Source organism: Apostichopus japonicus, chromosome 10 (assembly GCF_037975245.1).
Source record: "Apostichopus japonicus isolate 1M-3 chromosome 10, ASM3797524v1, whole genome shotgun sequence".
NCBI lineage: Eukaryota > Metazoa > Echinodermata > Holothuroidea > Aspidochirotida > Stichopodidae > Apostichopus > Apostichopus japonicus.
Genome location: NC_092570.1, coordinates 111,784 through 135,660, shown reverse-complemented (window position 1 = coordinate 135,660; position 23,877 = coordinate 111,784). Strand labels below are relative to the sequence as shown.

The window sequence follows — 23,877 nt, the reverse complement described above, 5'->3', positions numbered from 1 at the left end:
GCAAACACTTCACGGAAGCAGACTACGATCCCTCATTCCTACTGAAATAAAACAAATGGGCTTTAGCAGGTTGACATAAACGAGTCGCTCTTCCTGGCAAGTACCCCACATTAAAAACTCTGAAGACCAGATCGGGGAACAGGAAACCTCCAGTGGGACAAGTGGCGATCCTTTGGAGGAAGCATCTGAGTACTAGTACTAGCCCTAGTAGTACTAGTATTAGCGTTACTACACTGAATCGCAAAAGACAAAGAGTTTTTGCTGTATCATCTAAATTAACACCCCCTTCATTGCCATTTTGTGTAGTAGTAATAAGCTATGAGGTTAGCTTCAAAAGGGATGGCTTACATCTTTTAGTGAAAAATCTCAGTGCCCCAATTTATTTCTGGAATATGTTGGGTCAGTTAGTAATGGCAATAATATTTCTTATTCATATAACAGGAAAACCTTTTTTTGTTGGGGAGGGAGTGGGGGTGATATGGATGTGTCGAAAGAAGTAGTTAAAAGATTATATTCCAAAGGATGTTTAAATCTCACAGAGATTTATTTTAATCGGTCACGAAGAAAAAAAAATTCACGCAAAGTAGTTCAAATTTTAAATCATTGAACAAAGTTTATTCAATATCAGTTCTAGACAGTCATTCTAGACAATCTGAACAAGCCTGTGACTAAACCATCATTAAAAACAATCATTGAATTATATGACAGAATTAAAACTGTACTTTCCAAAGACAATATTATTCTTAAATTACACTGATGTCATTTGAAACATCAAAGGAGGTTTAAGGGAAAACAACTTACATGCAATGTTTGGCTTTAAGCCTACAAAACAGATGCATGTCCATCGCTACTGTATCAATCCTACCGTCATTACTGCTCTCAGTTGTCTACTACCTTCATTACTGCTCTCAGGTGTCTACCACCTTCATTGATTACTGCTATCTGTGCTGCTCCTTAGCTGTCTACTACCTTCATTACTGTTCTCAGTTGTCTACTACCTTCATTACTGCTCTCAGTTGTCTACCAACTTCATTGATTTCATTACTGCACTCAGTTGTCTACCACCTTCATTGATTACTGGCACTATCAGTGCTGCTCCTTAGCTGTGTACTACCTTCATTACTGCTCTCAGCTGTCTTCCACCTTCATTACTGCTCTCAGTTGTCTACCAACTTCATTGATTACTGGTACTTTCAGTGCTGCTCCTTAGCTGTCTACTACCTTCATTACTGCTCTCAGTTGTCTACCACCTTCATTACTGCTCTCAGTTGTCTACTACCTTCATTACTGCTCTCAGGTGTCTACCACCTTCATTGATTACTGCTATCTGTGCTGGTCCTTAGCTGTCTACTACCTTCATTACTGCTCTCAGCTGTCTTCCACCTTCATTACTGCTCTCAGTTGTCTACCAACTTCATTGATTACTGGTACTTTCAGTGCTGCTCCTTAGCTGTCTACTACCTTCATTACTGCTCTCAGTTGTCTACCACCTTCATTACTGCTCTCAGTTGTCTACTACCTTCATTACTGCTCTCAGGTGTCTACCACCTTCGTTGATTACTGCTATCTGTGCTGGTCCTTAGCTGTCTACTACCTTCATTACTGCTCTCAGCTGTCTTCCACCTTCATTACTGCTCTCAGTTGTCTACCAACTTCATTGATTACTGGTACTATCAGTGCTGCTCCTTAGCTGTCTACTACCTTCTTTACTGCTCTCAGTTGTCTACCACCTTCATTACTGCTCTCAGTTGTCTACTACCTTCATTACTGCTCTCAGGTGTCTACCACCTTCATTGATTACTGCTATCTGTGCTGGTCCTTAACTGTCTACTACCTTCATTACTGTTCTCAGTTGTCTACTACCTTCATTACTGCTCTCAGCTGTCTACCACCTTCATTGATTACTGGCACTATCAGTGCTGCTCCTTAGCTGTCTACTACCTTCATTACTGCTCTCAGCTGTCTTCCACCTTCATTAATTACTGCTATCAGTGCTGGTCCTTAGCTGTCTACTACCTTCATTACTGCTCTCAGTTGTCTACTACCTTCATTTCTGCTCTCAGTTGTCTACCACCTTCATTACTGCTCTCAGTTGTCTACAGTACCACCTTCATTGATTACTGCTATCAGTGCTGGTCCTTAGCTGTCTGCTACCTTCATTACTGCTCTCAGTTGTATGTATGTATGTATGTATTAGCGTTGTGCGGTTGTCGGATTTCACACAACCGGTAGTGTTGCAACATGAATACCGGTATCGTAACTACAACCGGTATTTTCCTCAACTTTCATCTACGTTTCAAAGCACTTAGTTACGAGACTGTCAATGTCATACATTCAATATGCATAGCCTAGGCTATGTACATACTCTTACTCGCACGTTCATAATAAAAAAAATAAAAAAATAACACGCTATATTAGGGCCTTTGTTTTTTAACATACACTTCCAAAAAGAAAAGCACAAACCTTAGAAAAAAGCAACCCACACCATCCTTCATTCATACTCGACGTACGATATTAGATTAACACGTTCGCACGTGGATTAAACTTGTAATCCGTACACAAATATAAATTGGGAGTTCCCCACTATTCCATGATATTGGAATAGGGCAACCCCTTCAAGTTCAAAAGTTCACAATGAAAAGTTTTTAACTAGTTATCAACAAGTCACCACGTGTTTGGAACTTCAGACAATTAGAATATAACATAGGGGCTACGTAAATACGGGATTACAAACTACATACATAAGAATAGTACAGATTTATTTATATCGTTAATCGGCTGTTGTTTACTCCAGGAAATATACTTTGAACACGTGCAATATCAATCTTTCGTACAAAAGTTCTTAAAAATTAAAAAAGTAGCAAAAGATAAATATAAATGACATCGTGGAACCCCCCGCATTAATAAACGAATCCATTTCATTACAGCATGAAAATCTCAAGTACTGCACTGCTGTGTACCAGTACCTTATCCTAGGCTACAATAATATACAGTCCCGTGCGAAGGTGGATTTAAACTGGACATACTCCCTGCGGTTTTGGCTCAAAATTTATAAAATCGTTAAAATTATTATAACAAAATGAGGTGAAATGCATAAGGGTAAGATTTTGTACATGGGAACCTTGACAATCATCGTTTGAAGGAAGAATAAATAACGAAAATTTCAGAATAACTTTGAGGTCCCGTAACATGTTGAACGCAAGTAACGTTCGATATTTATTGTAGCCTAGGTCCAAATTACTACGTGAAAAGTTGATTTGTTAATATATAGCCTAGTCTAGGCCAGTACGTAAGTTGATCAGATATTATTCAAACTAAGAACACAGAAACCAGAAAAAATCGTGTTTTGTTTTATTTATTTCAAATATTAACACGTAGATATTTTTATTACGTCCGGGATTCCCGGGAATGATACTGAAACGAATGTAATAACCGGTTGTTTTCCCAATACCGGTAGTAGTTACACATTGCACTGTGATCGGGATTAGTCAATACCGGGATCGGGATACCGGGATTCACTTGACTACCGGGATCCCGCACAACCCTAGTATGTATGTATGTATATGTGATCTGCCCGCAAGCAGGAACTCGCGAAAGAAGCCATGGAGGCTTATAGAGTTGTCTACCACCTTCATTGATTACTGGTATCAGTGCTGCTCCTTAGCTGTCTACTGCCTTCATTACTGCTCTCAGTTGTTTACTACCTTTATTTCTGCCCTCAGTTGTCTACCACCTTCATTGATTACTGCTATCAGTGCTGCTCCTTAGCTGTGTACTACCTTCATTACTGCTCTCAGTTGTCTACAGTACCACCTTCATTGATTACTGCTATCAGTGCTGCTCCTTAGCTGTCTACTACCTTCATTACTGCTCTCAGCTGTCTTCCACCTTCATTGATTACTGCTATCAGTGCTGCTCCTTAGCTGTCTACTTCCTTCATTACTGCTCTCAGTTGTCTACCACCTTCATTGATTACTGCTATCTGTGCTGCTCCTTAGCTGTCTACTACCTTCATTACTGTTCTCAGTTGTCTACTACCTTCATTACTGCTCTCAGTTGTCTACCAACTTCATTGATTTCATTACTGCACTCAGTTGTCTACCACCTTCATTGATTACTGGCACTATCAGTGCTGCTCCTTAGCTGTGTACTACCTTCATAACTGCTCTCAGCTGTCTTCCACCTTCATTACTGCTCTCAGTTGTCTACCAACTTCATTGATTACTGGTACTTTCAGTGCTGCTCCTTAGCTGTCTACTACCTTCATTACTGCTCTCAGTTGTCTACCACCTTCATTACTGCTCTCAGTTGTCTACTACCTTCATTACTGCTCTCAGGTGTCTACCACCTTCATTGATTTCTGCTATCTGTGCTGGTCCTTAGCTGTCTACTACCTTCATTACTGCTCTCAGCTGTCTTCCACCTTCATTACTGCTCTCAGTTGTCTACCAACTTCATTGATTACTGGTACTTTCAGTGCTGCTCCTTAGCTGTCTACTACCTTCATTACTGCTCTCAGTTGTCTACCACCTTCATTACTGCTCTCAGTTGTCTACTACCTTCATTACTGCTCTCAGGTGTCTACCACCTTCGTTGATTACTGCTATCTGTGCTGGTCCTTAGCTGTCTACTACCTTCATTACTGCTCTCAGCTGTCTTCCACCTTCATTACTGCTCTCAGTTGTCTACCAACTTCATTGATTACTGGTACTATCAGTGCTGCTCCTTAGCTGTCTACTACCTTCATTACTGCTCTCAGTTGTCTACCACCTTCATTACTGCTCTCAGTTGTCTACTACCTTCATTACTGCTCTCAGGTGTCTACCACCTTCATTGATTACTGCTATCTGTGCTGGTCCTTAGCTGTCTACTACCTTCATTACTGTTCTCAGTTGTCTACTACCTTCATTACTGCTCTCAGCTGTCTACCACCTTCATTGATTACTGGCACTATCAGTGCTGCTCCTTAGCTGTCTACTACCTTCATTACTGCTCTCAGGTGTCTTCCACCTTCATTAATTACTGCTATCAGTGCTGGTCCTTAGCTGTCTACTACCTTCATTACTGCTCTCAGTTGTCTACTACCTTCATTTCTGCTCTCAGTTGTCTACCACCTTCATTACTGCTCTCAGTTGTCTACAGTACCACCTTCATTGATTACTGCTATCAGTGCTGGTCCTTAGCTGTCTGCTACCTTCATTACTGCTCTCAGTTGTATGTATGTATGTATGTATGTATATGTGATCTTCCCGCAAGCAGGAACTCGCGAAAGAAGCCATGGAGGCTTATAGAGTTGTCTACCACCTTCATTGATTACTGGTATCAGTGCTGCTCCTTAGCTGTCTACTGCCTTCATTACTGCTCTCAGTTGTTTACTACCTTTATTTCTGCCCTCAGTTGTCTACCACCTTCATTGATTACTGCTATCAGTGCTGCTCCTTAGCTGTGTACTACCTTCATTACTGCTCTCAGTTGTCTACAGTACCACCTTCATTGATTACTGCTATCAGTGCTGCTCCTTAGCTGTGTACTACCTTCATTACTGCTCTCAGCTGTCTTCCACCTTCATTGATTACTGCTATCAGTGCTGCTCCTTAGCTGTCTACTTCCTTCATTACTGCTCTCAGTTGTCTACCACCTTCATTGAGTACTGCTATCAGTGCTGGTCCTTAGCTGTCTACTACCTTCATTACTGCTCTCAGTTGTCTACAGGACCACCTTCATTGATTACTGCTATCAGCGCTGGTTCTTAGCTGTCTACTACCTTCATTACTGCTCTCAGTTGTCAACAGTACCACCTTCATTGATTATTGCTATCAGTGCTGGTCCTTAGCTGTCTACTACCTTCATTACTGCTCTCAGCTGTCTTACACCTTCATTGATTACTGCTTTCAGTGCTGCTCCTTAGCTGTCTGCTACCTTCATTACTGTTCTCAGTTGTCTACTACCTTCATTAATGCTCTCAGCTGTCTTCCACCTTCATTGATTACTGGTATCAGTGCTGGTCCTTAGCTGTCTGCTACCTTCATTACTGCTCTCAGCTGTCTACCACCTTCATTGATTACTGCTATCAGTGCTGCTCCTTAGCTGTCTACTACCTTCATTACTGCTCTCAGCTGTCTACCACCTTCATTGATTACTGCTATCAGTGCTGATCCTTAGCTGTCTACTACCTTCATTACTGCTCTCAGCTGTCTACCACCTTCATTGATTACTGCTATCAGTGCTGCTCCTTAGCTGTCTACTACCTTTATTACTGCTCTCAGCTGTTTACCACCTTCATTGATTACTGCTATCAGTGCTGCTCCTTAGCTGTCTACTACCTTCATTACTGCTCTCAGCTGTCTACCACCTTTATTGATTACTGCTATCAGTGCTGATCCTTAGCTGTCCACTACCTTCATTACTGCTCTCAGCTGTCTACCACCTTCATTGATTACTGCTATCAGTGCTGCTCCTTAGCTGTCTACTACCTTCATTACTGCTCTCAGCTGTCTTCCACCTTCATTGATTACTGCTATCAGTGCTGCTCCTTAGCTGTCTACTTCCTTCATTACTGCTCTCAGTTGTCTACCACCTTCATTGAGTACTGCTATCAGTGCTGGTCCTTAGCTGTCTACTACCTTCATTACTGCTCTCAGTTGTCTACAGTACCACCTTCATTGATTACTGCTATCAGAGCTGCTCGTTAGCTGTCTACTACCTTCATTACTGCTCTCAGTTGTCAACAGTACTACCTTCATTGATTACTGCTATCAGTGCTGGTCCTTAGCTGTCTACTACCTTCATTACTGCTCTCAGCTGTCTTACACCTTCATTGATTACTGCTATCAGTGCTGCTCCTTAGCTGTCTGCTACCTTCATTACTGTTCTCAGTTGTCTACTACCTTCATTAATGCTCTCAGCTGTCTTCCACCTTCATTGATTACTGGTATCAGTGCTGGTCCTTAGCTGTCTGCTACCTTCATTACTGCTCTCAGCTGTCTACCACCTTCATTGATTACTGCTATCAGTGCTGCTCCTTAGCTGTCTACTACCTTCATTACTGCTCTCAGTTGTCTACCACCTTCATTGATTACTGCTATCAGTGCTGCTCCTTAGCTGTCTACTACCTTCATTACTGCTCTCAGCTGTCTACCACCTTCATTGATTACTGCTATCAGTGCTGCTCCTTAGCTGTCTACTACCTTCATTACTGCTCTCAGTTGTCTACCACCTTCCTTGATTACTGCTATCAGGGCTGCTCTCAGCTGTCTTCCACCTACATACCTAATCTCAGTAAGAGAAAGAATTAATTCAGATTTTCTGCATTAATTAGGTCCATCTTGATGTTCCTTTGATAAGAAAGGAGAGGAAGTGTAGACTTGTGTAGAAAAATATTATTTTTTCACTTTCATTTTATCTTTAATTTCACATTAAAATTGTCTCTGTCTTTTATTCAACTTCAGAAATTCATATCAGACAATGCTCTAATGGCTTCTGTTTTTCATGTCCCTAGTGGCCACTCTTGCCCTCCATTTAAGATCGTTATCCTTGATGAAGCCGATTCTATGACATCAGCTGCTCAGGTAAAGTATATCAGAATACAATCAACTCCGTAACTCCCCCAAAGCAGGGTCTGTGTGGTGCTGTTTTCATACTAACTTACATGATGAATAATTCAACCATAACCCAATTAAACATCTTGTTCCGTTTTAATTTTACTCCATTTTGTATCAGGTAGTTTTGAGTGGCAGTGTTTGCAAATTAATGTGAATGGATCCCAAAACTTGAATGTAATTAATTCAATCAACATTGGTCAATATATTGTGTGATTTACATAAATTTCAACAGGGTTGATTAATCATGAATGCTAGTAATGGATTGAACAGTGTTCTGTGAGCAAAACATGATAACCTATGAGTGTTCTGTAATATCAATGCATGCTTGCAATGGGGATTTCCAGCACAAACTAACAGTGGGCCCTGTCATATCAGTCCTTCCAGTTCTGCAAAAATTGATAAGCTGCAGTCACTGAAAACTGCTGAACACTGCTGGGTAAAGTACCCACACATTCTGAATATCCCTTATTCACACATAGCGGAACGTATTTGAACTATATGGTTTTCACCACTGGCACATTTGTACAACAAAATGTTGGCCAATGTTCATTTGACAACTTTGACAACATCTTGTCAACCAATCAGAAAGCTTCTCTGAGGTATGTTTAATCAGCTTTGAGTGTCAGCAAACTTGTAATTAAATGTTTGAAATTGAACATGATTTGTACCTGTGATTCTTCTCATACTTATTGAAAACAAGATCTTTTTGAATATATTTTTCACAACTAGCAAGTAGATTGAAGTACGTTACATCACTATAGATACAAAATCTTTCAAGATCTGTTAATAGGATAGGTCAGGTGCATTGGGACCCAGAGTTGTTTCTCTTGCACTGTATATATGACAGCACCTACTTCAAAAAATGCCCCATGAACCAAGCGGTGTTATCATAAATAGATGATAGCATGTTCCTGTTAGAATACATGTAAGCCCATGTATGTCAGTTATCATAAATAGATGATAGCATGTTCCTGTTCGAATACATGTAAGCCCATGTAAGTCAGTATCATAAATAGATGATAGCATGTTCCTGTTAGAATACATGTAAGCCCATGTAAGTCAGTATCATAAATAGATGATAGCATGTTCCTGTTAGAATACATGTAAGCCCATGTAAGTCAGTATCATAAATAGATGATAGCATGTTCCTGTTAGAATACATGTAGGCCCATGTAAGTCAGTTTAACCATAAATAGATGATAGCATGTTCCTGTTAGAATACATGTAAGCCCATGTAAGTCAGTTATCATAAATAGATGATAGCATGTTCCTGTTAGAATACATGTAAGCCCATGTAAGTCAGTTTAACCATAAATAGATGATAGCATGTTCCTGTTAGAATACATGTAAGCCCATGTAAGTCAGTTTAACCATAAATAGATGATAGCATGTTCCTGTTAGAATACATGTAAGCCCATGTAAGTCAGTTATCATAAATAGATGATAGCATGTTCCTGTTAGAATACATGTAAGCCCATGTAAGTCAGTTATAAATAGATGATAGCATGTTCCTGTTAGAATACATGTAAGCCCATGTAAGTCAGTATCATAAATAGATGATAGCATGTTCCTGTTAGAATACATGTAGGCCCATGTAAGTCAGTTTAACCATAAATAGATGATAGCATGTTCCTGTTAGAATACTGTACATGTAAGCCCATGTAAGTCAGTTTAACCATAAATAGATGATAGCATGTTCCTGTTAGAATACATGTAAGCCCATGTAAGTCAGTTATCATAAATAGATGATAGCATGTTCCTGTTAGAATACATGTAAGCCCATGTAAGTCAGTATCATAAATAGATGATAGCATGTTCCTGTTAGAATACATGTAAGCCCATGTAAGTCAGTTATAAATAGATGATAGCATGTTCCTGTTAGAATACATGTAGGCCCATGTAAGTCAGTTTAACCATAAATAGATGATAGCATGTTCCTGTTAGAATACATGTAAGCCCATGTAAGTCAGTTATCATAAATAGATGATAGCATTCCTGTTAGAATACATGTAAGCCCATGTAAGTCAGTTTAACCATAAATAGATGATAGCATGTTCCTGTTAAGAATACATGTAAGCCCATGTAAGTCAGTTATCATAAATAGATGATAGCATGTTCCTGTTAGAATACATGTAAGCCCATATAAGTCAGTATCATAAATAGATGATAGCATGTTCCTGTTAGAATACATGTAAGCCCATATAAGTCAGTATCATAAATAGATGATAGCATGTTCCTGTTAGAATACATGTAAGCCCATATAAGTCAGTATCATAAATAGATGATAGCATGTTCCTGTTAGAATACATGTAAGCCCATGTAAGTCAGTTATCATAAATAGATGATAGCATGTTCCTGTTAGAATACATGTAAGCCCATATAAGTCAGTATCATAAATAGATGATAGCATGTTCCTGTTAGAATACATGTAAGCCCATATAAGTCAGTGTCATAAATAGATGATAGCATGTTCCTGTTAGAATACATGTAAGCCCATGTAAGTCAGTTATCATAAATAGATGATAGCATGTTCCTGTTAGAATACATGTAAGCCCATATAAGTCAGTATCATAAATAGATGATAGCATGTTCCTGTTAGAATACATGTTAGCCCATATAAGTCAGTATCATAAATATATGATAGCATGTTCCTGTTAGAATACATGTAAGCCCATGTAAGTCAGTTATCATAAATAGATGATAGCATGTTCCTGTTAGAATACATGTAAGCCCATATAAGTCAGTATCATAAATAGATGATAGCATGTTCCTGTTAGAATACATGTAAGCCCATATAAGTCAGTATCATAAATAGATGATAGCATGTTCCTGTTAGAATACATGTAAGCCCATGTAAGTCAGTTATCATAAATAGATGATAGCATGTTCCTGTTAGAATACATGTAAGCCCATATAAGTCAGTATCATAAATAGATGATAGCATGTTCCCGTTAGAATACATGTAAGCCCATGTAAGTCAGTTTAACCATAAATAGATGATAGCATGTTCCTGTTAGAATACATGTAAGCCCATGTAAGTCAGTTATCATAAATAGATGATAGCATGTTCCTGTTAGAATACACATGTATGTAAGCCCATATAAGTCAGTATCATAAATAGATGATAGCATGATCCTGTTAGAATACATGTAAGCCCATATAAGTCAGTATCATAAATAGATGATAGCATGTTCCTGTTAGAATACATGTAATCCCATGTAAGTCAGTTATCATAAATAGATGATAGCATGTTCCTGTTAGAATACATGTAAGCCCATATAAGTCAGTATCATAAATAGATGATAGCATGTTCCTGTTAGAATACATGTAAGCCCATATAAGTCAGTATCATAAATAGATGATAGCATGTTCCTGTTAGAATACATGTAAGCCCATGTAAGTCAGTTTAACCATAAATAGATGATAGCATGTTCCTGTTAGAATACATGTAAGCCCATGTAAGTCAGTTATCATAAATAGATGATAGCATTCCTGTTAGAATACATGTAATCCCATGTAAGTCAGTTATCATAAATAGATGATAGCATGTTCCTGTTAGAATACATGTAATCCCATGTAAGTCAGTTATCATAAATAGATGATAGCATTCCTGTTAGAATACATGTAAGCCCATGTAAGTCAGTTATCATAAATAGATGATAGCATTCCTGTTAGAATACATGTAAGCCCATGTAAGTCAGTTATCATAAATAGATGATAGCATTCCTGTTAGAATACATATAAGCCCATGTAAGTCAGTATAATAAATGATAGCATGTTCCTGTTAGAATACATACAAGCCCATGTAAGTTAGTAAGTAATGTAAAAACTGGAGTCTAAGGCTTATTGTTCTACTGTAGCTTCTTGCTTAAACTATGTTGCCTGTTTATGTCAGTCATGGCATAGAATGAATACACATTAGGGTAGCAGGTGCCCTTGTAATGTACCATGGAGATTCATTGTGTACATCTTAGGTTTACCTGTATCCGCAGTTTCATTTGGCAGGCAATACAGTAAAAGAGGTTTTAATATTATGTTGTATAACACTATAGTTTGCTGCCAACAATATGTGTAGAGAGAATCATTGAAAAGGAAAATGGTGGGGATGTTTAGACGTGGCATATAAGATGATGTGAGAATGGCAGTCCTGAGATTAAAAGGTAAGTGGTACAATATGGATGGATCTGTGGAAGGAACAATGAAATGAATGTGGCATGTTTACATGCTAAGTATATCCTGATGGATCTGTGGAAGGAACAATGAAATGAATGTGGCATGTTTACATGCTAAGTATATCCTGATGGATCAGTGGAAGAAACAATGAAATGAATGTTTACATGCTAAGTATATCCTGATGGATCAGTTCAAGAAACAATGAAATGAATGTGGCATGTTTACATGCTAAGTATATCCTGATGGATCTGTGGAAGGAACAATGAAATGAATGTGGCATGTTTACATGCTAAGTATATCCTGATGGATCAGTGGAAGAAACAATGAAATGAATGTTTACATGCTAAGTATATCCTGATGGATCAGTTCAAGAAACAATGAAATGAATGTGGCATGTTTACATGCTAAGTATATCCTGATGGATCAGTGGAAGAAACAATGAAATGAATGTTTACATGCTAAGTATATCCTGATGGATCAGTTCAAGAAACAATGAAATGAATGTGGCATGTTTACATGCTAAGTATATCCTGGTTGACCTGTTAATGGCTTGAAATGGGTTAAGAATAGTTACTCAAAATATCCATCTCAAAAATATCCATCTCTTTCCCTCTTTAAGACATATCACTTACAGTACCTACTAGTGTTTGCACGGGTTATCCGGGTACCCGGGTACCCGCCCGACGTGATACTACCCGGTTCCTAATTTATTACCCGAATCCTAAGCAAAGTGTGATTTAAAAAAAAAAAAAATTGGCAAACCGACGGTTAGGCAGATTTCCCATTGACTTAGTGTGGTGTTAGGCTACAATGTGGTAGAAGATAACAGCAATAACGAAGGGGCCCGTTCGACGCGATACTACCCGGTTCCTAATTTATTACCCGAATCATAGGCCTACGCAAAGTGTGATTGTTTAAAAAAAAAAAAAATTGCAAACCGATGGTTAGGCTGATTTCCCATAGACTTAGTGTGTTGTTAAGCTACCATGTGTTCGAAGATAACAGCAATAACGAAAGCTTTCCATAGATATCTTATAACTGCGTCACAATTTCAGCTAATAAACAGATGGCTAGGCTAGACTGCCCCCATTGACTTAGTGTGGTGTTAGGCAACCATGTGGTCGAACGTAACAGCAATTACGAAAGTATTCCATGGATGTCTTATAACTGCGTCACATCTCCAGCAAATAAACAGATGGTTATGCTAAGCTAGATTTCTCATTGACTTAGTGTGGTGTTAGGCTACCATGTGGAAGAAATTATTATTTATTCATTCGTTTATTTCAAAGAAGGAAAGGCTGACAAGGAATTTTACGCGATGTTTATGGATTATAGACGGGATAACTAAAAAATAGTAATCGCAAGTGGCTTTTTACTAATCGTTTATTCCAAATGCGATCAAATTGCGCGAATCGCGCAATCTCGCGGCTAATGAGAACCCTGGGCCTGCATAATAGATTGTAGTATAGTATTAAAAACTGTTTAAGAGCTAAATTGGATATCTATATGGTTTGATCCAATAGACGTGCACGAGCTAGCATAAGCAGCGGCGGCAGTGCGATGTTAGTAGTAATGCTAATTATAATTAAATAATTTATTTATTAACAAGTTAATGAAAGAAACAGAAGCAAATAAAAAATATTGAGGGAGGTTTTACACCTTATCTTACACCTACGTATTTGAACATGAAAACATTGTCAGTAGAGAATATAATGCATTTATTACAGCATCCAATATGTAATTTCTTGAAAATCGTGATACACGAGGGTAAACAAATTTTTCCGGGTACCCGGATACCCGACGGGTAACGGCCCTCGGGTACCCGGTTCCCGATTTTTGGACCCGTGTAAACACTAGTACCTACCAAACAAATGCCGATTTCCAGCAAATTGAAAGTTGTAAACTAAGCTACGCAATTTTTTTTTTTTTTTTTGCAAACCGATGGTTAGGCTACATTTCCCATTGACTTAGTGTGGTTGTTAGGCTAACATGTGGTCGAAGATTGCAGTTTCCGTGGATATTTTTAATTTTTATTTGCGACACAACTGGAGCGAATAAACAGATGGCAAGGTTAGATTTCCATGCAGTTGACTTCGTGTGAAGTAAGGCTACCATGTGGTCGGAGATTTGTGATTGCTTCGTGCAGGTTGAATTTGCCACGGGAAATTCCCGGTGATTGTGGGCGACCCTCTCGCACTGCTTCAAATTTGATGTGGGATGTGAAAACTGTTTGCGCGATTCGCGCTGCAACTGCAATTCCTAGCTAAAGCAAACGCATGTCACAATTAATTTTACACAGACACCTGATATAACGAGGGCGATTTTCTTATATTTCTTTTTTTCTTTTTCGCACTCGTAATTGTGCTTTAGGAGGTCTTTTTAGCACTTGCGAGGGCGAATCGCCCATCGCCCCCGCTTATTTCCGACCCTGTCCAGCACATTCGTTAATTCGCGAAATTGGTATTGCTGCTATGCTTACTGTGCCAAGAAATATGAAGTCACTAACCACGAGGGAAGCAAAATCGGCGACCCTGGCAGCCTAGTTTGATGAAAGTATACATTGTGAAAGACGTATAGAGGATGTCTTATTTTAATATTTCGTAGTAAAAGAACAAACCTAATACATCAGTTGATATTTTCAACTCCCATATGTTTTTGAATAATGATATTTTCACCTTCCATATGTTTTTGAATAATCGGTATCACATAACTGGTATTCCACGTAATTTTTACCGATTCCGATTATGTTCCGATTATGCAATATTCGTACCGATTCCGATTAGGTTAATCGGTTGAACACTAGTTTCTTCCACTGATCCATCAGGATATACTTAGCATGTTAACATGCCACATTCATTTCATTGTTTCTTCCACTGATCCATCAGGATATACTTATAGAATGTGGCATGTTAACATGCTAAGTATATCCTAACACGAGCACAGTGGAATGCATGATTTGAGCTTGAATACATGTAATTGTTAAACCCCATGGGTATACATTTAGCTACATTAAAACGTAACCTTTCAGTAGGCCTCACTGCAGAACAATATCATCTTTGTTTATGGTGTAACTGAAGTAGGTAATTGCATCTGTGTACGTACTGTGGGCCTATTCAGTTGCATGTGTATTCCTATACTATAGCGCCACTTGTTTGAGTAGACAAGCCCAGTTTGCATTGAGATAATTGCATGTTATTGACATATCAGTTTTTTCAGCCTTATTGTTACACCAAAATCTTTTTGCAAGTAATTGTTCATTATTACCATTAACCATGATGAACACCCTTGCTAGCTTCGTAATTTTGGAACTTTTAAATTATTCGCCCGCCTTGTCAGGTGACTACACGTGATGTATCTCCACATGTCAATCATCACCCAAATCGGGATTTGGAATATGTTAATGAGCTAAATCGACAATATGTCAATTTAAATAGGTATATGTCAATTCGAGACGCTAGAAACTGGTATAAGTCCACGGAAATTGAATTCTACCGATTTAATTCGACATATCATCGATTTAAACTGGTAGATGTCGATTTAAATGGACATATCATTGATTTATTTTACATATCATCGATTTAAATTGGTATATGTCGATTTAAATGGACATATCATCGATTTATTTTACATATCATCGATTTAAATAGATAAGTAAAATAAATTGATGATATGTAGAATGAAACTGGTATATGTCGAATTAAATTGACTGGACCAGTTTCATTCTACATATCATCGATTTAAATCGACATATACCAGTTTACTTTGACATATCGATTTATTTACTTATCATCGATTTAAATCGATGATAAGTACAATAAATCAATGATATGTAGAATTAAACTGGTACATGTCGATTTAAATCGGTATAAGTCGATCTCCCATGATTTGAGACTGATGGCCCGCCATACAGTGGAAGAAACAATGAAATGAATGTGGCATGTTTACATGCTAAGTATATCTTGATTACATTCTCCTTTTGCTACTTTTTTGTTCTTTGATATTAATATTCATCATACAACAAAGTAATTTATTCTATCAGAGTACTTGCATATTATGTGTTAATTCCATACATAAAATAATCTGATAATACTGCTCATATTGAGACATGCAATAATAGTGTCTTTTCTGGTGTTGCAAATCAATGCTCCCAATTGCAGTACGTTGATGAACCACTCTGCTGTGCAATCAAATGTTTGCATGCAAACTGCTCGTATCATACTCTCTGCTTGTGAAATTTATCAGCAAACGAGAAGAAATCGTTGTCTCAGATGTAAATGTTGAATATCCATGAGAACAGATACACTTATTGGCAGACAATGGTTACTGTAGACAATTCAAATTATTGAGAACTACTGTATGTGCAGAAGTTTGATGTTGGATACATTCCAAATGTGATAGCAACACGCACATGTTCTCTGCCACTGATTATGTTGTATATATTATTGCTACAGCAGTTTTCAAGTAAATGTTATATAAATTGTGTATTTACAGGATGCCTTACGGAGAACTATGGAGAAACAGACTAAGACTACAAGATTTTGCCTCATTTGTAACTATGTCAGCAGGTAGATGCTAATCCTCATATTAAATTAATTAAACATGAGCTTCTTTTTTATGTCTTTGTGAAAACACTGAATATATGCTCTTGCCTTTCAAAATTTCAGTACAACTGTATGTAGAACACTAAATTGCTAAATTCCCACACATTGCGGTATTCTGACGGAAATAGGCATGTATTGACTAAAAGAATAATAAACTTTTCCTTGTGCTCAAAGTGATCACAGAAACCAACATTGGTTTGTTTCCTGTGGAAATTATTATGTGCATAAAACTGGCAGAACAAGGTGATTTTTATGTCTGGTTAATGTCAGTGCTGATGTTTAATACAATAGGAATTCTACCCTTCAGACTGGATTATGTCAACACTGTTTTAATTTTAATCTCCAGCCTGGTGTTTGTCAACACTGATGTGTAAACTCCTCCTCAGGCTGGTTTAATGTCAATGCTGATGTTTAATATAATAGGAATTCTACCCTTCAGACTGGATTATGTCAACACTGTTTAACTTTCAATCTCCAGCCTGGTGTTTGTCAACACTGATGTGTAAACTCCTCCTCAGGCTGGTTAAATGTCAATGCTGATGTTTAATATAATAGGAATTCTACCCTTCAGACTGGATTATGTCAACACTGTTTAACTTTCAATCTCCAGCCTGGTGTTTGTCAACACTGATGTGTAAACTCCTCCTCAGGCTGGTTTAATGTCAATGCTGATGTTTAATACAATAGGAATTCTACCCTTCAGACTGGATTATGTCAACACTGTTTAACTTTCAATCTCCAGCCTGGTGTTTGTCAACACTGATGTGTAAACTCCTCCTCAGGCTGGTTAAATGTCAATGCTGATGTTTAATATAATAGGAATTCTACCCTTCAAACTGGATTATGTCAACACTGTTTAACTTTCAATCTCCAGCCTGGTGTTTGTCAACACTGATGTGTAAACTCCTCCTCAGGCTGGTTTAATGTCAATGCTGATGTTTAATACAATAGGATTCTACCCTTCAGACTGGATTATGTCAACACTGTTTAACTTTCAATCTCCAGCCTGGTGTTTGTCAACACTGATGTGTAAACTCCTCCTCAGGCTGGTTAAATGTCAATGCTGATGTTTAATATAATAGGAATTCTACCCTTCAAACTGGATTATGTCAACACTATTTAACTTGTTTGACAACACTTTTTAGCTCTCCAGTGTGGTTCATTTCAACACTGATGTGTTAACTATTCAGGCTGATAAAATGTCAATACCAGTGTGTACTATATAGGGAATTCCACTCTTCAGGCTGGATATATCAATACAGATGTGTAAACTCCTCTTGGGACCGGAATGGCCCATAACTTTGCTCCTGGGTACTCAGTACCGGTTCATTATGCATGCGACCTAAAACCCAACTGGTCCTATACTATTAAAGGGCATACATAAGCCTTATGTTACCATGAATTGGCTATGCAGACCTTCAGAGTAAGACTGTTAACAAACTGTTCATTTAACTTGTGAACTGGTTTATACTGTAAGGCTGCATATTTACAACTATATTCTAAATTGCTTTTTCAAAAACAACACATGGTTAATAGGAACATATGTTTTGCATGTAGTACATTCTTGAACAGGACAGTGATGTCTAGCTGCTCTGAGACATAATTATGATGCTACTTGAAATATAAAAACATTAATGCTGGTGTGGTACTGACAAGACACTGGTCATGTGATGCCGTCGCTGTACATAGGCCTTCCTTCAAACAACTACATTTTCCCTTCTAATTTCAGTAACGGGGCTGATTCATAAGTTGTCCTTACTGTATATTGTTATTGCATCGATATGCCAGTCTTTAAACTGGCTCAGGTCACCATTGATGTGTTAATTTCCAATCTTAAGGCTGGTTAAACTTCAAGACTGGTGTGCACTATAATAGTGAATTAATATTCAATCCAGTTGCTTATACTTTAAGATGAGTGTCTGTGAGCTGTTTTCTAATCGCTGTTGCTAATTTGTCCATTACAGGATAATTGAGCCGTTGACCTCTCGTTGTACCAAGTTTCGATTCAAGCCACTGCCAGATGAAGTTCAGCTGGAGAAGTTAGGTCAGATTTGTGCTTCAGAACAAGTCTTGTGCAGTCAAGAGGTTAGTCAGTAGCATGAACTGAACAGATTTAAGGCCTTGTTCACATCACAGGAAGATAACCTAACCCGGGCATGTTCACATTGGAGAACGCGTGCCGGATCAGTAAGAAAAAAAGAATGAACATGGAAGCATTGCGCAAGCATGAAAAGGTCACAATGATTGATTACATCTGACCGTGTGAGGACTCCTACAGCTGCATGCCCAGTTAAAACACATAATATGACATCGTACATATAGCATTGCGATATACTATGTTGTAATTGTGGGGTGTACCTTTTCCATGAAACTAACAGTAGCTGTTCAGAAGGATCATAAGTTTTTCTTTGCTGAAATCTTTAAAATGGATGATAGAATCGCTGTATAGCAATGTTTGCTTTATTGTTATTGTACATGAAAAAAGGTACGGTATCGAAGGTACGAGATGTTTCAAACGGCACTTTGGAGAAGAAAGGTTTATTAGTATGGGGTGACAAAGGAAATAGCTCGTGTACGCAGGTAACATTTGCTACATATTCAAAAAATCTATACAAATAAAATATTACCACTTGGTAAACTTTCTCTGTAGTGACATGTATTATTCTTCTGTGCAAAAAAATGTAGCAATATAGCATGACCAATATGTACACTGTAAGAGAGATTACAGGTTTGGTGAATAGAACACCAATTTTTCAGATTTCCTGTTTGGCAGTATTTAGTAACAATGCAATCTGGTAATTAAGCTTTCTTTGAACAGTTGGTCAAACATATTTAAACATTTCTTTCCAGGCAATGAAAGCAATAATTTTACACACTGAGGGAGATCTTCGTAAAGCCATTACATACCTTCAGAGTGCACAGAAGTTGCAAAGTGATGACGGAATATCCCTAGAAGAGATCAAGGAGATAGCAGGGGTATGAAACAATTTGACATTCAAATCAGTGCAAGATTGTTCAGTCACAAAAACCATGTTATGTTTCATTTTGCCAATGCAGGTTACATTATACACTTGAAGACTTGTCAGGCTGTAACTTTACAGGTGGACACACAATCATTTGCATTATGTAATCACGGTATTGAAAAAAATGAGGGAAGTGGTAAAGTGGTCATACTGGAAAAGGAAGGGAACTAAATTTGATGCCACCTCGCATTTTTTTTGTAAAAAACCCGTCCTTTACAACATTGACTGTATAGAGAACAAACCTCTGAAAATCAGTAGAGAAATTACCAATTGTGTACGTAAAGTAAGTTGGTACACCTTTCGAATTTTACGAAAGATCGAGCAAAATACTTTCGAAAAATTCACGTGAAACTTGCATATCGTGCTAAATGCAACAAATGTCATGTAAACAAGGCTCTGTTACACCCATTTATGAATAAACCAAAAGACCACATCTGGTGTTAAGCGGGGGGGAAAAGAAATATTTTCTAGAATTTCCAAAAAAAGGAAAAATTAATATCCTACCACAGTTAAGTGTATAGGAAATAGCCTAACCACTTCGTAGGTTACGGATCTCACGTAACAAAAAAACACAACAAATTGTATTTTGCGAAGTTGACGTTTTCCACAAGGACATGGAAACAATATTTAGCATTAAGTTAATCATGCCTAGTGGCCTAAAACATGGGATTAGAAGGTTTACTTTCATAAAGATGGCCATACTGTAGCTATTGGGGCCTTGATATCATGCTATGTCTGTATGGTATAGCTACACTCTGCCTCGTGTATCATGGGGAATAGATTGTTTTGTTCATGCGGAGGAGTCGGTTGGCTTGAGGTGTGTTTTACTTACCTTAATGTTAAGGGGATATTTACCTATACTTTCCTTGAACGTCTTAGATAATATTTCGCATAAATCACCGATCCTTTACTGACTGACCTAATTAATTCTAGAGTGGAGCCAATATAGTTTACTCCATGAAAAGTTCTTTGGAACCGTGCCAAAAATGTTAACAAACAGGTGTTAGTCAGGGGAGATGTTTGGCAAGGTACCTGGGAAAATTCGAAGCACATGTAGCCTACCGTGATATTTAAGTAGGATAAACACTGCAGTTGTAAACTGATTGCTAGACAGTCTAACGTAGTTTGTTTCATAATTTTGAGAGTTTTGTAAGTTAAACTTTATAAAGATTGTAAGACAGATTAAATCTCTTTCATTTTATCACAAAATATAGCTACTCTAACTTGTCATTTTAACCTTTTCATCAGTTTTGTGACAATTTAAATTCCAAAAGTTAGTCAGTATTTTGAATCCTCAATTACGAGGCGGGCCCCTGGACCCCACGCCATTATGCTTGGTGTGTTTGATGCGCGAAAACACCGGTGGGAAATCAACAGTTGTTTTTAGTGTGTTCGTGAACACACTAAAAACAACAAGAAAAAAATTATCGTAATTATCGAAATATCGCGATAATTTTTGAACTATTTATCGTCACATTAAAAAGCAAATATCGCCCAACCCTAGGTCTCATACCTACATGATTGTACCCAGGGGTCACTTATCTACCCCTGCCATTGGTGTATATAGGGTGTCTCATACTTACCACTCCTGTACCCAGGGGTCACATACCTACCCCTACCATTGGTGTATAGGTCTGATACATACGTGAGAGTACTGTACCTAGGGGTATCATACTCACATGAGTGTACTCAGGAGTCACATACTGTTCCTACCCGTACCATTGGTGTACAGGGTCTCATACGTACGTGAGTGTATCCAGGGGTTGCGTACCTACATGAGGGTATCTGTGTTCAAGCCAATGTTTCTCTCCTAGAATATTTAAAGATGACTTGAAGTAGAATGTTGTCTTGTCATTTAGCCTTTGAAGAAGATCCTGCTAGGACCAAAATGTCAGGCCAACTTACTTTTACACATTGATATAGCATGGTTAAATAAAATGCTGGTAATGTTGGAAATTGTGGTTATGTTTCAATAGCTGCTCTGGTTTTCAAGATATTCCAACATAAAGTTTGCTACTGTAACTCGCTGTTTTTGAGGTTTATTGATGTTGGCTCCTCTGTGCAGGCCTAAATGTTAATCCATTGTTTTAGAAATTCTAACCACTCAACCAAAACATGCTCTTTTACAGTAACTTCATATGTTCCTCTGTGCAGGCCTAAATGTTAATCCATTGTTTTAGAAATTCTAACCACTCAACCAAAACATGCTCTTTTACAGTAACTTCATATGTTCCTCTGTGCAGGCCTAAATGTTAATCCATTGTTTTAGAAATTCTAACCACTCAACCAAAACATGCTCTTTTACAGTAACTTCATATGGTCCTCTGTGCAGGCCTAAATGTTAATCCATTGTTTTAGAAATTCTAACCACTCAACCAAAACATGCTCTTTTACAGTAACTTCATATGTTCCTCTGTGCAGGCCTAAATGTTAATCCATTGTTTTAGAAATTTTAACCACTCAACCAAAACATGCTCTTTTACAGTAACTTCATATGTTCCTCTGTGCCGGCCTAAATGTTAATCCATTGTTTTAGAAATTCTAACCACTCAACCAAAACATGCTCTTTTACAGTAACTTCATATGTTCCTCTGTGCAGGCCTAAATGTTAATCCATTGTTTTAGAAATTCTAACCACTCAACCAAAACATGCTCTTTTACAGTAACTTCATATGTTCCTCTGTGCAGGCCTAAATGTTAATCCATTGTTTTAGAAATTCTAACCACTCAACCAAAACATGCTCTTTTACAGGTTACTTCATATCAACAACAGAACACCCTTGCATGACATTGAATATGATTTTTTCCTTTTTTGAAATGCATTGTAAAGATGTCAACTGAGGCCATAATATTATCATGTGTGACCATTATCTTTTAAGTTTAATGTAATGATCTGAAGTAATTGTTTGTGTATAAAAATAATAGTCCAGTCACTTTAATTGAATATCTAATATTTTATAAGCAGGGTTATAGCCACGCCGGCCGGCGGCAGCCGGTGGTAACCGCCACTCACGCCTGCCGGCCGGCATTGGAAGTGAATAAACAGTCCACTGGCCGGCACAAAAAATAGTAAAATGCTTGTGAAATACAACAAAAGTAACAAATTTATCTTTCCCTTGCCGTAAAACATGATAATAACGTCACCTTTTTCTGTTATTTGCCCCTGGACCCCACCAGGGGCCCTTAAGCGGGCCCCTGGACCCCCGGCCGTGAGATGCGAGAGCTTCGCTCGCTACGCTTCGCAAATTTATGTAACCAGCACTCACAATCTCCTAGCTATAACCCTGTTTATAAGGTTCATTTCTCATAAATTAAATTGTTATGGAAAGACAAGCGGACTGATAACAGTCTTATGCAGTCTACTACATATCAGATCAAGTTTGTGTCGGTGTGAGCTGTTGCAGCATTGCTAGCTTCATACTCTGGATTTCTTTTTGTAAAGCTCATTTCTGTGGTATTTGCATATCATAAAGCTTTGCCATATTTTGTGTACGAGTTATATACTGTGTTACTTTTGGATCTAGCTTACATTGTGCCATCTCTTCTCTGTTAGCAACTTAATATGTTAAGTTACCTTAATCATGAAACAGGTTATACCAGAATCCTCAATCACCACCTTGCTGTCTACCAGTTCATCTGGTTCCTTTGAAAAATTACAGCAAGCAGTCAAGGAGGTCTTACTGGAAGGATTTCCAGCAGCTCAAATTCTTAATCAGGTTAGTCAGTGTAACTGCACTCAATTTATACTGTAATACGCTTCCTACCGTAACTTCATACAAGCTGTCAAATCTTGAACCAATACAGAGCTGCAGATAACCATTTCAATACAGTATCTCTTGGTTCTCATATGTCATGTCCCAAAAATGAAGGGCCAAGCAAATTGATTTTATGCTCAAACTAAATAATATAAATGGGGTATGTGACACCTGCTTGTTAACACAGTACTTATGGTGGTGGATTATTATTAACTTGATGTTTAGAAAGTGGATCTGTCTTATTGAGAACAAGAACTCAATTCTTTTCTCAAAAGATACTTCCAAGTTAATGCTTGAGATTTAGATTTTGGTAAGTGCAAGAAGTTTATTGAACTTGGTGGTAAAAAGTCACTTATGGTCAACATATGTCAAAGTCTAAAAAGCTTGTTAACAACATGTTCTCTGATGCTGTTGGTCTAGCTTTCTGATGTTATTGGCCCTTTTCTCTGACAATCATAAGATCCCTAAAATCTTTTTTAGCAGGGTTCCTAAAGTTTTTGGGAAGGAATCAGTACTCAATCACATTATGGAAATATGGTCATAATATGTACCTGAACAAAGATTTAAAGGTTAACAGGAAGTCAGTGTACCAACGAGAATTTTATTAGTGTAATGAAGGCCACTAATCTATAGAATTTTAATAGTTTATTGAAGGCTGGACATTTATGCAGGCCTCACAATTTGGGCTCTTTACTGGCTAATTGCCAGCAAATTTAACAGATAG

General features: G+C 37.9%; 1 protein-coding gene across 1 annotated transcript in view; it reads left to right on the top strand.

The window, feature by feature from the left end:
• LOC139975330 (replication factor C subunit 4-like) overlaps positions 1–23,877 on the top strand; it is a 33,562-nt gene that overhangs the window by 7,665 nt on the left and 2,020 nt on the right. The window contains exons 5-9 of the mRNA XM_071983185.1: positions 7,499–7,568; positions 16,266–16,339; positions 18,340–18,460; positions 19,226–19,351; positions 22,989–23,114. Coding sequence (XP_071839286.1) covers positions 7,499–7,568; positions 16,266–16,339; positions 18,340–18,460; positions 19,226–19,351; positions 22,989–23,114 — 517 coding nt within the window. The remainder of the gene's footprint in view (positions 1–7,498; positions 7,569–16,265; positions 16,340–18,339; positions 18,461–19,225; positions 19,352–22,988; positions 23,115–23,877) is intronic.